A 12,436-nucleotide genomic window follows, 5' to 3' on the forward strand; every position below is an offset into this window, starting at 1 on the left:
GTAAAATACCCTCGTTTCCAACATTAATCATACGGGTACCTTTTAAGATAGAGAAAAAACATTGAAGTAATCCAAATTAAGTTAAGCATGGACATGCTTTTGTCAAGCTGTTTCTTTAAAAACAATTAACGAAATAATGTCGTCATTTTTCGAAAAACTTTTCCATTATTTGGCAAATAAGGTTATTCGACTAAAAGTGTATTTCTTGTAATATTTTGCATGTGCTATTTTATTTCAATAAATTTTAAAATAGAAAGTATTCCATTATGATTTTTTATATACTAGTGCTAAAATTTGTTGACTGTCAATCTTATTGCAAAAAGCTCTCATATTTATGGACTACGTTTTATTAAAATAAATATGTTAGCGCACAACTTGATTGTCGTAAATTTATGGTGCTTTTCATTCACCATTTCATCCAAAACTAAAATACAAATAAAATATCAAATTTGCTTTAAAGTTGAATCAAAACAAATAAAATTTTCACAGCATAACAAACCCAATCTCTCCATCCTTTCAGATTAATTCATTTACAAAAAAAAAAAATGTCTATTTTGAAATTCTTTTCTTTGTATACGTTAAAGCATAATTCTTTAACAATAAAATGCCGTCACTTTTTTGCTTTAAAAGTTTTATTGACTAAACAAATGTTTTCAATAGTTAATTTTACTTATAGATATAAAAAAAAAAATTTCTTTGAACCAAGGCAGTAGAACAAAACTTTTTATCATTACTCTAAAACCAAAATTGATTTTTTCAGTTAGGTTGTCATGATTTATAAAGCAATAAGAGATATTCACAGACACGGGACTGAAAAAATATTAAAAAAGTATGGTGACTGAGTCATTTGGAATAATTCAATATATCTTGGGTTTAGTTGTATGTTTTTATTAAAATGCACATATTTTACAGAAAGCCAACACTCATTGAATGACAGTTTTAAAAAAAATACAATTCTTAATTAAAAATAAGCAGAGAACAAGTTAATATTAGTTATCACAACCCGACAATAGAAAAATAGTGTTTGATAAAATGTTTACATTTCACTCTAAAGATAATGTGAAATTTTTTATTGATCCGTCTTTGAAAAAAAAATTACATAAACGTCTCACTATTAAACTAATCATGTTTCTAGCGAATAATTAAGTATTTTAGTTGTTTTTTACACATAGTATTAAAAAAAATAGTCGAAAAAAAAGGACAACAAGCTGAATTTAATGTAGAACTGACGACTTGTCAAAAGCTCACAGTTGTTTATATAAATAAATTAATAAATTTATGAAATGTTACAGAGAAGCGCACGACATACAAATTACTCACTTCCACAATAAAAGACACATTGACATGGAACTTTAGAGTGGAATATTTTTGCACTACCAGCAAGTTTCAGTTGTTTTTCTTATAATGTTACAATTATCCAACAATTGAATTTATTCAGTCGCAACAACTATGGAGGCTTTAAATAATAATTTTTTTTCTCGACCTATAAACAACTGTGTTACAGTAAGACGAGTTATTTATTATTCTAAATAAAATACTATAATGCGTTAGAAGATGTGCGGAGTTCATAGTTCTATCGGTTTCCCTCATTCCGAAACGCTTTCTGAGGTAATACAAAGGATCTACAGCAAGTTGTGTAGAACATGAGATGTTTTAGGAAATGATGACACAAAGAAATAATTATGGATTTCATAATATAGGATATAACCCAAGTTGCTTGCAATCAGTGAGTTTAGCGGAATTGCGCAATAGTTTTCAAACATTTTCACAAGCAGAACAAAAACAGACAGTTGTAAGCTCATCTTTCACATTCGTAAAGTTCACTTGTGTTGCATTTGTAGAAAACAGAAAAGCAAAAAAGAAAAGTTGTTAAGTTAAAGGCCCACATGCGTGTTTTACCCATGCGTGAGCATAGCGCGATACGCTACTATCCCGTTGTGGACCCGTTGAATAAAGGTAAAGTATTAACCTAAAGATAGGTTGTCTGCTTAACTTCACAAATCAAATTCCGTCAGGGGCTCATTATTTAATGTGCGGACATTGTTCAACAAAACACCTCTTTGGGTAGGCTTCAATTTCTTTTTATCAATAATCATCATGCCACATATCTCTTTTAGACAGTTTGACATGATGAAAAGGCATTTAAAACGATGTAAAGGATTTTTACATGATTGTCATAGAAACAATACAGCTACTATTGAATTACAATTAAGTCAGTTAAGCACAAGGGATTCAATTAGCAACAGCCAGCCCGACATTGATACGATGATCGATATGTCCGAATTGTCACAACTTCATGCGTCGCAAGCTGGTGAAAAAAATGAACATGGATTGAAAAGCATACAATATTATAATGATAAAGAAAAACGAAAACAACACTGTAGCTTTTCAACGTCCTGGATAGGTCGTAAAAAATGTGAGAATGAAATCTACTTAAGCAATAGTCAGGAAGAACAAATGAATGAATCATGCTCTGCTGAGATAAGTAGTACTTTTAATGGGTCATTTTTGCTGTCAAATTTACAAAGTAAGAAAAAAGAACAGTAATTATATTTTAACTTATAATTTTAAGATAAAGAAAAAAATTCGACAACAATTAATGGGTATCATTCATCCAACGTCATCGAAAAGGGTTTTTCCAAATTAAATAAGCTACCTTCAGAAAATAAACAACTCTTGCGCGAAGAAAATCTAAATAATTCGTGCATGACGGCATATGAGTCTCGTGTGCTTTCTGGTGTATCCGATTACAAAGATTGTTTTACTATTAGTACGCAAACAAGTGTCAGCTACTTAAAAAATTCAAAACGTAAACAAGAGAAACATAATGGTTGTTCCAGGACGTCAATCACAAAAATTTCAAACTGTACTTTATCTACGACAACATTTTCAGTTCCGCAGCCGAAAACAACCTCTTTAACCTTAGCTAAAGAAAAAAAGAGTGTAAAAAAGGTAAAGCACTCATACGTTATGAGGAAGATATTATGCGAAGTGTGACTAAATTTTTTTTGTAGGGTTCAGTATCTGATTCAAAAAATTCAACTTCAAACAAATCGTATGTTATGAGTTATGATATTGTGATAATGTCTTTCACATACATGATAATTTCGTTGTTGTTATAAATACTAGTGATGCATGAAGTGAAAACGGAACTATAGAAAACTAGTCTGTATAATTCATTGTATTACAATTTAGGCCAAAGATTAAAAAAAGAAATATGATTTGCAAGATCTCTAAAGTATGTTTAAGTTTTGTGAAACGATATAAAAATAATAATGTGGCAGACGCTTTACAATTTCGGAGATTTAGCCTGGATTTTAAACGCATCGAATTTTTGGCCAATTCTGATTTTAGGTGTAACAAAAACATTAAGTGAAAACTCCGTTTACTTTGTTTTTATGATTGAAACTAACCAAGTGTAAGTTTTACAATGGATAAAAACACATAAAAAAATTTAATGAGAATTTGAAAGAAAAGAAAAATTAAATTAACGAATTTTTACTGTAAATTAAGTAGAATGAAAGTAGTATTAATGAAAAATATGTTATAAATAATTTGTTGTTGTGTAAATAAAAAATTTTATTTTTGTATATTTCAGACAAACTTGCGCTGAGAAAGACATAAAATCATGGGAGCAAGGACTACAATGTTGGTCGAATTTGTCAACAGGAATGCGCCGAGCTAACAAGGTAATGCTTAGTTTTAAGGAAGTTATATAAAAGCGTGTAAAAATGTTTCGTTGTCTATGCCACTAATAATTGTTTTAATAGATAAAATATACAGCTGTCGAAACGGCAAAATGTTTATTAAATAAAAATAAAGAGGATTATTTATCTATATTGAATATTCCCCAACCTATCTTTGATAAAGTTCATCAATTATTGTTGGAAGGAACAACAAAATCATTTACACTCGTATCTGAAATATTTGAGGATACGTTATCTTTTAAAACGAAAATGAATGGTGTATGTGAAACAGATCAATGTAGGTTTTAATGTGGGAAATAAAACAATAAATTACAACTTTTTTATTTTTCGGTGCTTAACAAGCAGCAGGAACAGGATGTCGTCATGGAAGATACGGTGTACACCGACACCAAGGTATACAACACCATCCGTCGTCAAACAAGCTATTAGAGTTTCTTGGAAGTCAGAAGTTTTAAAGTAGTTGTTGTTTCATTTGTATAGTCATTTTAAAAACAATTGTAATTAAAATGATAAAGGAAGGTAATATATTTTAAAACAGAAAATTCAGTCTTCTTTTCTTTTCCTATTTTTGTTTTTTACCGATCAAAAAAAATTGTTATACAACCTTAAACGGATAAGCATTTATTCATATCATAAAGCGAACGATAAATTAACTACGGTGTACTGTATTTTAAAAATATTATCTACTACATACAAGAAAAATCCATTAAAAAAAAAAGCTTTATTATAATGTCAAAAAAAATCATAATTCCTCAAATAAAAAATTTGAAAACGCTATCCAAAAATACATATATGAAATATTTGGAAATATAATAATAAACCTGTTGTGTGTAATGAATCGCAACAAGTGTCGATGACTGACTCTTGTTGCAGAGAAGGCAACTCTAGGCAATTTTCTGTAATATACAAGAAGGACATAAGTAAAAAATGTTGAATATATAAAAAGAATAGCACTTTACCCGACGATAAATAATTAACGAGCAGTGCGTTTTTTTTTGAAAAACGTAAGTGCAAAATATCTTCGTTTGTTTCCGCTAGGTGTCTGTCTGTTAGCTGAGTCCAACTTAAGCAAGAATCCTTTTCAGCTACAAACGCAAAACATCATAAACACAATACAACTTATTTTCATAATTAAAGATTGTTACCTTACCTGGTATAACATCTGGCTCTATTATTTCAGCTAAATTATACTTTTCGTCTTGAATTTTAAAAAAATTTGGTTGAAGTGATTCCACCGATAAAGATTTTTTATGTGGTAGTGTCAAAAAGTGTGTAGGTGATTGATTATCTTGATGACTAGTAGAATAGGAAATTTTACGTTCAATTCCTATCTCATGTAGTGGTGCTGTATTATTTAAATATTGAGTTCTTTGTCTGATTTTTAAAGGATTACGCTTTTCTATCTTATCTTCCTGTAAAATAAATTCGGGTTTTAGAAGAGGAAAAGATGATAAGTGAGATATTTCACAGTTTGCTTCAGGTAAAATATAAATAAATTTCGTTAAACATGTGCGGGGAGATGTCCTCTCGCATAAATCGATGCAATCGACAAAATCAGTCGCGCGGTAATTAATCCTTTTGAATTTTGTATCAAAACGTGTTGTTTTACAACTAAGATGAAAATGATTAGTGACTTTTATGACGGGTGCACTTTCTTGTTCAATACATTCATCAAAAATTTGTGTACGTTCACCGGCACTAATAATATTATTCGAATTATATGGGAATGATTGGTTAATATATTGAAATTTGGCCGCAACATTGTAGCCTGGTAAATCCATGTGTGATGAAAAGAAAGAATGCAGGATATTCAAGTTTGGATGTTTACAAGAGATACTTGCAGTACCTTCTGTTGTAAAACGATAATGATCTGTAGAATGTGTGGGACGCATAGTTGAAGATGTTGTGTTTAAAATAGATGCTGTATTTCTTAAAAGCGTTGGATAATTGGTAAAGTCAGATGAATAAAAGTCTGAAGTATTTTGCAGAGTGTTTACATTATCCGACAAAACTTCATTGATTTTTTCGTAGTCATTCAGAGCATCAAGATTTGCGTTGTATATGTTTTGAAAATGGCTTGATGTTTTCGGTAAACGGTTAGTAGGAAATGTTTGGTTCGTGGGTTCTGGTGTACTACATGAAATTAAGGTGCTTTGAAATTCAGATGTGTTACTCGTAATTAACTTGTCTGGTAACGTTGCATATGAGTCCTTTGAAATCGGATTTTGTTGACCATGTGGAATACCTAAAACTTTATCTCGTTTTGATCCCATGCAACCCATGGCAATGAAAAAAAAGTTATGCGTTTGTGTCTCTGTTTATGTAAGTACAGTCAAAATTAAAAAGCGGGTATTTCAATGATATTCATTGTACTGAACTCCCGGAGGTTTTACATGCAGAGTTTTGTATAATTACCTGATATCAATTTTATTAAAACACAACGCGTTATTTCGTAAAACAAGAAATTTTATAAAAGTTGATAGTATTGCATTAATATAGCTATTTGTTTTATTAAATAAAATCTTAATGAGAAATGGAAGAAACAATTCCTCAACAGATTATTGTTATGTTAAAATACTTTTTTTGAAAGAAAAGAATGTGATTATGTACTGACAGCGTTTTTGTACAATAAAAATGACAATTCTAACGTTGTTGTCAATACATTGCTTTATGATCTAAAGAGAAATGGAAACATGTGTTCGTTGTTGAACTCTGTTTTAAAGTCGTGACAGATAAATTCGTGTTGTTACGTTTAATAAAAGGCTAAATGTTTTCTAAAGTTAAAAACTATTTTAAAACCTTAGTTAGTGTCACAGCTGTCACTAATTCATAAAAAAGTATTTATGAATGGTAAAAAAAAAGTAGGTGATATTGACGCCTTACAAATGAATACCTTCGAAGCATCAGAACAACATGTAGGTAACCGTTTCTTTATATATGTGTTAAACATTCCAAAATACTTTGAAAATACTTGCTGTTAGTCTGTATTAAGGAACATCGTTGCCATAACATCATTTTTAATTTGATTTATTGTTCTTTTTTGTTTAAGACAAAAAACAAATTAACAGAAACGAGCGTATCCACGGATGGAGAGCAAGAATCACAAGCTACTATTATAAAGCCAAAAAGAACATATAGAAAACGCGGTAAAAATGATCAAGGTTTTAACAAAGTATGTGAAGAAAACGATCAATCAATAAAAGTCAGGAGTGGAGGAATCAATAAAAGTAAAAAAAATAATTCAATCGTTCTATTGGAAAATAACAATTTACCTGAAAGTTAGATCATATTGACACCATCATCTGTCAGTTGCACTTTGTTTTTTTTTTTTTAAACGAATCAGATGAAATAGTAGGTGAACGTCGTAAAGAATTGACATTATGGGATTTGGTTATGAAGAAAGGCCGGTCTTCAAAAACATCGAAGGATAAGCAAGAAAAGACTTGTGAACAAGATTTGTCCTTGTATGATGCAACACAAGACATTGGTTTGTTTAGTAACGTTATGTCAAAAGCTTGTACAAAATCTTTTGAGACACACCCAATGGAAACGTTGCAGGATCTTTTCGGTAATTATGCTAGAGTACCCGAAAACGAATGGTTTCGACTATTATATTTTGGAACAGGTCCCAATAACCAATCACTTACGCAAAACGACTATATTGAAACCCCGAAATCAATAGGAACGTCTAAAAAAAAAGAGTTGCAAGGTTAATTCGTTGAAAGTGTTCTATGTAATACTTTATTGCCTTTAATTATTTTTTATAGAATCACTACGTCTTGACGAAGATGGCAACTTATTATTAGATGATGCTTTATTTTTTAACAAAGCAGATAATTCCATGTCCAACTTTCTTATGGAAGGACGTATGGTTGTTTCAGAAAATTATACGGAAGGACACAGAGTAATTTATAATTAAAAAATTGGTTCTTGTTTTGTATGTTTATTTATGACAACGTTAAGACACTTCCTTTTTCTGGAGCTTATAAACGAACGAAAGCAAGCAAATGGACTACTAGTGACGAGGAAACGTACTAATTTTAAATTCTTTTTTTAAAGATTTACTCTTGTTAAATATTAGGTTTTATAAAGCTTTAGCAACCTTTGGACTTGACCTTATGATGGTAGGCACATGGCTTCCTCATTTTTCTTCTCGACAAATTAAAGATAAATACCGCACAGAAGAAAAAAAAAATTTAAAACGAGTAAACTATGCGTCATATAGAAAATTGAATACTGTTTGAGTGCTTAGCAATCGTTCATATTTTGTTTTTCGTTAGATCGAAGACGCTTTACAAAAAAGGGACGTTATTACAGTAAATAATTTTGAGATGTTGCACGGTCAAATCGACGAACGAACTCATTTTAAACCGGAGAACGATTCTGACAATGCATACTCTACTGCTAATTCACAAGAAGCGGACAATGCGAAAAGTTCACCAGTGACCTGTAAATCAAGCTTTGACGATTTATTTCAATTAAGTGACACCACGAAAATGGTGGAGCATAATGAAACAGAATTTTTCGATGTTTTCGATTATTCTTAAATATGTTTTTTAAAAAAGCTTTGTTAGGAATTATAATTTTCTGATGAAATAATTTAAATTTAATATAGCAGTAAAACATCTTATTAAGTTTGGTTTGATTATTTCTCTGCGTGAAAGATCATGTTTCTCCAAGAAGCAAAAACACAATTAATTGATTTGCTTAGATAACATTGAGATGAAAAAAAAAACCTTAATAAAGAAAACATCTGTAAAAGTCTGTTTTGTGTCCCTGTGTGTCCCGTTTATTGAAATAACAGAAAAAAAAAGAAACCGTAAAGGAAAACGCACTGTAAACATAAGCTATCTTGTTACGGATCCCTTGGTGCTATTGAAGGAACAGCATGGAGTCTAAGTTTTGGCAGCATGATAGCAGTTCTTCTTCTAACGATGATGACGGAGTAGATGAGAATAAGTTTATAGATAGTGAATCCGATGATGAAACGGTAAGCCTTTTGCTTTATCGGAATGATGGAACCAGTTTCTATGATTTTTATTAGTCTAAAAAACCAATGGCTACCACTGGAAGATGGGCCAATATGGAAGATAGTAGTAGTGATGACGAAGAAAAACGTGTTGTCCGATCTACTAAAGACAAGAGATGGGATCAGTTACGACAAACCATCAAGGCTATGAAAAATTATAAGACAATTGAAGACTTTGGAGAATTACAATCAGGTAGGGATAGAGTTTTTTGAAATGCCATTTCGCGAAGCGTAATATGATAAAATATATACATGCAGGTTTCGAGTCATTACTTCGATACATTCGAAAGTCCAAGACGATTGTAGATAAGGAAGGCGTTCCTCCATTTTTTATTCGAGCTATAGCTGAACTTGAGGTATGTTAATATATTATGGTGTATAAATTGAAAAAACTATATTGTTTCGTTTCAAAGTCTTATGTAACAGACAGGTTTCTTGATAAAGAGGGGTTAAAGAAAATGTCAAAAGGAAAAAGTATTAGTTTTAATATTTTACGTTCTAAAATTCGAAAAGGCATGGAAATATATCGACCATTAGTGGATGAATATCATAAAAATGCTAGTAATTTTGAAGATGACGATGATGATGATACGCTAGCGAGTCAAGATAGTTCTAGTAGTGAGGAAGAGGACAGTGTCAATTTAAGCGACACAAGTGGTAGCCATAGTAGTGAATTCGCAGATGACAGCGATGACGAAGACTTTGATTCCAATGACTCTCAAGATTATGAGAAGAAAGATGGAGATATAAAGAGGGTTAAATTTAAAAAGGTATCTTGTTATGGAAGTAGATCCATAACTGTATTCCAATTGTTTTGTATATATAGGGAGTGTCTCGCTCGAATGATGATGAAGAATGGGAGGCATCTGATTATGAGAACGAAGTGATGGATAACTCCGATGATGATGCTCAACAACGTGTATTAAAGATGTGGGGGAAAAAGGAAGCTTCAGAAGAAAAATCAAAAATTAAAAAGATTAAAAAAAAAACAACGCGAAGTAATGTAGTAACCAAAGTTCATCAGGAAACACAGTCACAACAAACAACTTATGGTCGTGGTAAATCAACACCTATTTTAGTTCCAGGCGAACGTGTTGATGCTGAATTATTAAGCAAAAAATTAAAAGAAGTTATATCTTTACGTGGACGTAAAGGGTTTGATCGCTCTGAGCAAATACGACATTTAAATGAATTGTCTGCTGCGGCAAAACAAATTTCCTCTCAATGTTATATGGAAATATTAGGTCATCTTATAAGCGCTCATTGTGATTTACTTTTAGGTATTTCTTAAATAAAACCAAAGGTAATTTTTCTAATTTTTTTTTTATTTTAGGCAGCTTTCTTAGTACCCCTTGTACCCAATGGTCTTTAGCATTTGAAGAAATTCATAATGCTTTAAATCTTTTAAGAAAAGATTCTGATTGTTATTTTTCTTTTCTACTAGCCGACGATGATCTTTACGCTCCAGCAGAAGATAATTTAAATGATTTAGAAACACAAACTTTACAACCATCTATGTTTTCCTCCACAAACGGGCTAAAGCATCAGTCGAATCCAACATCATCAGCAGTTTCAAAGGAAGCTAAAGCAAGACTCGACACTTCTATTACATTAACACGATTTTTGGAGAGAATAGATGACGAATTAATGAAGTTCCTTCAATTGACAGATATCCATTCAGATGTAATTACTTTTTTTTTGAATAATTTAAACACGACTTTTCTTAGGATTATAAATTAGGATTACATCACACTGTTGATATGGTTTTCATTTTATGGAAAGCCTATATGTACTTTTTACGAAAGGATCATGAAGAATGCTGTTGTCATATCGCTTTAAGGATTTTAGAGCACATCTACTATAGGTGGGCTTGTTTATTAACTTATTATTACATGAAAACCAATTATTATTTTTTCATGTAGAAGTGATACAATAGCAAGTAAAATGTGGGAAATCATTCAAAAAAAATTGGACCCGGAGGATATTTCTTTATTAAAAGATGCAGTGGAATGTCCCTCATCGATTGTGACCCTTTTAGTCAAGCAGAACCTAAAAAAATCAACCTGCCGCAATATCAATGTTCGATTTTTACTTTATGTTGCTTATTCACATAGTCTTCATGGAAGGTATTATCAAGCTCGAGATTTGCTTCAATCCTCCAATATTCAAGAATTAGCATCCCATTGCAACATAGGGACACAAGTTTTTTTAAATCGTAATCTTGTGCAATTAGGGCTTGCTGCCTTCCGTTTGGGCTTAACGAATGAAGCTCACGCCTATTTATCGGAAGTATGTGCTATGGGACGGTATCGAGAATTGCTAGCTCAAGGTTTGTCGAACATTCCACGTGGAATGGAAAAAAATATTGAGCAAGAACGGTCCGAAAAACGTCGTATATTACCGTATCACATGCATATCCCAAGTGATCTTGTTGAAGCGGTACATAATATGTAAGGAATGCTTTTCTGTCTAACACTCCCCAAAAAATGTGTTTCTTGTAAACAGATGTGCGATGTTACTAGAAGTTCCGTATATGGCGGAAAATGTTCAGGAGACTGTGAGAAAGCCTATAGCAAGAAATTTTCGACGGTTACTTGAAATTTATGATAGGCAAATGTTTACAGGTCCGCCTGAAAATGCAAGAGAATGTATAATGGCTGCTACAAAAGCTTTACAAAAAGGAGATTGGACAACGTGCGCTGATCATATTATGTCACTTAAATTTTGGGATTCGTTTTTTGATTCTGATAATGTCAAAAAAGTGATTACAGAACGCATCAAACAAGAAGCTTTAAATACTTATTTACTTATGTATTCATCCATGTATGTTTCTATGAGTACAAAACAGCTAGCTGAGATGTTCAATTTGTCAAAAACTACAGTGCACTCCCTTGTTAGCAAGGTATACTTCATTTGTTCATCAGTACCTTACGTTTTTTATTAAGAAATCACCTTAAAAGTCACTCCTTATTTAACAAAATTTTTTTTTTAGATGGTGATTCACGGCTTATTATCCGGAAGCTGGGATGAGGCTTCTGAGTGTATATTAATCAATCGTATAGAGCGAACGCCTTTGCAACGCTTCGCACTTCAGCTCACTGATAAAATTTCTCAAGTGGTTGAGCAGAATGAAACAACATTGTTTTATCGAAATCCAAGGTAACCAAATTATTAGAAAGAGAAAAAAAATGTTATTCTTTTTGCAATAGACATATATTATCCCAAAATATTATAAGGGAAGAGCGTCAACGTCGTTTTGACGAAAGATGGGCAACGTCTGATCGAAAAACTTATGCAGATAATAATCGACTTAACAATAGTATTTTTAATAATAATACACATGATTATACTATGACGTCGACGCGTTATATACCGGGAAATCCTCTAGTATCGCGTTATCAATCTATAACAGTAGGAAATACAAAACGACGATAAACGGAATAATTCAAAATGTTAATTTTTCTTTTGTGTTTATAAAAAAAAAAAATGAAACAATTTATTATGTTTAACTGTTTGTTTGCACACAAGGATCTAATATTTACAAAATAAGCACAAACATTTCATTTTAGTTATCCACGTTAATTATACTAGCGCACCAGCTGTGATATCTGAAGTACCGGAATAATCATGATTTTTATTTATCTGTTATCTAAAAAAAAAATTAAGGTTAACATCTATTATAAATGCATTTAGCATTAAT

At 31.4% G+C, this 12,436-nt stretch overlaps 4 protein-coding genes across 7 annotated transcripts; 3 read left to right on the forward strand and 1 right to left on the reverse strand.

Moving 5' to 3' along the window:
- Nucleotides 1–1,324: 1,324 nt before the first annotated feature.
- Nucleotides 1,325–4,194, forward strand: LOC128883788 (uncharacterized). 3 transcript variants are annotated; one of them, XM_054136492.1, is made up of 13 exons: nucleotides 1,325–1,503; nucleotides 1,552–1,608; nucleotides 1,658–1,792; nucleotides 1,842–1,956; nucleotides 2,016–2,064; nucleotides 2,118–2,527; nucleotides 2,573–2,952; nucleotides 3,015–3,055; nucleotides 3,196–3,238; nucleotides 3,285–3,418; nucleotides 3,599–3,689; nucleotides 3,771–3,984; nucleotides 4,053–4,194. In XM_054136492.1, exons 1-13 carry the CDS (start codon nucleotides 1,450–1,452, stop codon nucleotides 4,160–4,162), a joined length of 1,833 nt encoding a protein of 610 aa, XP_053992467.1. In that variant the 5' UTR covers nucleotides 1,325–1,449; the 3' UTR covers nucleotides 4,163–4,194. The 3 variants fall into 3 exon arrangements, with proteins under 3 accessions (XP_053992467.1, XP_053992466.1, XP_053992468.1); XM_054136491.1 differs by having other exon boundaries at nucleotides 4,050–4,188; XM_054136493.1 differs by having other exon boundaries at nucleotides 1,555–1,608; nucleotides 4,050–4,188.
- Nucleotides 4,195–4,481: 287 nt separating this feature from the next.
- On the reverse strand, nucleotides 4,482–5,989 carry LOC128883789 (uncharacterized). The gene is made up of 3 exons (XM_054136495.1): nucleotides 4,858–5,989; nucleotides 4,667–4,792; nucleotides 4,482–4,603 (listed from the first exon to the last, which is right to left on the reverse strand). The coding sequence occupies exons 1-3, from the start codon at nucleotides 5,987–5,989 to the stop codon at nucleotides 4,482–4,484; spliced, it is 1,380 nt and encodes a 459-aa protein (XP_053992470.1).
- A 500-nt stretch (nucleotides 5,990–6,489) lies between these two features.
- Nucleotides 6,490–8,254, forward strand: LOC128884432 (uncharacterized). Of its 2 annotated transcripts, XM_054137856.1 has the most exons (9): nucleotides 6,490–6,622; nucleotides 6,757–6,853; nucleotides 6,911–6,985; nucleotides 7,051–7,275; nucleotides 7,333–7,416; nucleotides 7,475–7,611; nucleotides 7,671–7,738; nucleotides 7,789–7,912; nucleotides 7,988–8,254. In XM_054137856.1, exons 1-9 carry the CDS (start codon nucleotides 6,551–6,553, stop codon nucleotides 8,252–8,254), a joined length of 1,149 nt encoding a protein of 382 aa, XP_053993831.1. In that variant the 5' UTR covers nucleotides 6,490–6,550. The 2 variants fall into 2 exon arrangements, with proteins under 2 accessions (XP_053993831.1, XP_053993830.1); XM_054137855.1 differs by having other exon boundaries at nucleotides 6,757–6,985.
- Nucleotides 8,255–8,462: 208 nt separating this feature from the next.
- Nucleotides 8,463–12,254, forward strand: LOC128884430 (uncharacterized). Its single transcript, XM_054137852.1, has 11 exons — nucleotides 8,463–8,697; nucleotides 8,752–8,929; nucleotides 8,995–9,092; nucleotides 9,150–9,506; nucleotides 9,563–10,016; nucleotides 10,070–10,419; nucleotides 10,464–10,600; nucleotides 10,659–11,186; nucleotides 11,242–11,638; nucleotides 11,729–11,895; nucleotides 11,946–12,254. The coding sequence occupies exons 1-11, from the start codon at nucleotides 8,596–8,598 to the stop codon at nucleotides 12,169–12,171; spliced, it is 2,994 nt and encodes a 997-aa protein (XP_053993827.1). The 5' UTR covers nucleotides 8,463–8,595; the 3' UTR covers nucleotides 12,172–12,254.
- The last annotated feature ends 182 nt before the right edge of the window (nucleotides 12,255–12,436 follow it).

The sequence above is a fragment of the Hylaeus volcanicus genome, unplaced genomic scaffold (assembly GCF_026283585.1).
Source record: "Hylaeus volcanicus isolate JK05 unplaced genomic scaffold, UHH_iyHylVolc1.0_haploid 12237, whole genome shotgun sequence".
Taxonomy (NCBI): domain Eukaryota; kingdom Metazoa; phylum Arthropoda; class Insecta; order Hymenoptera; family Colletidae; genus Hylaeus; species Hylaeus volcanicus.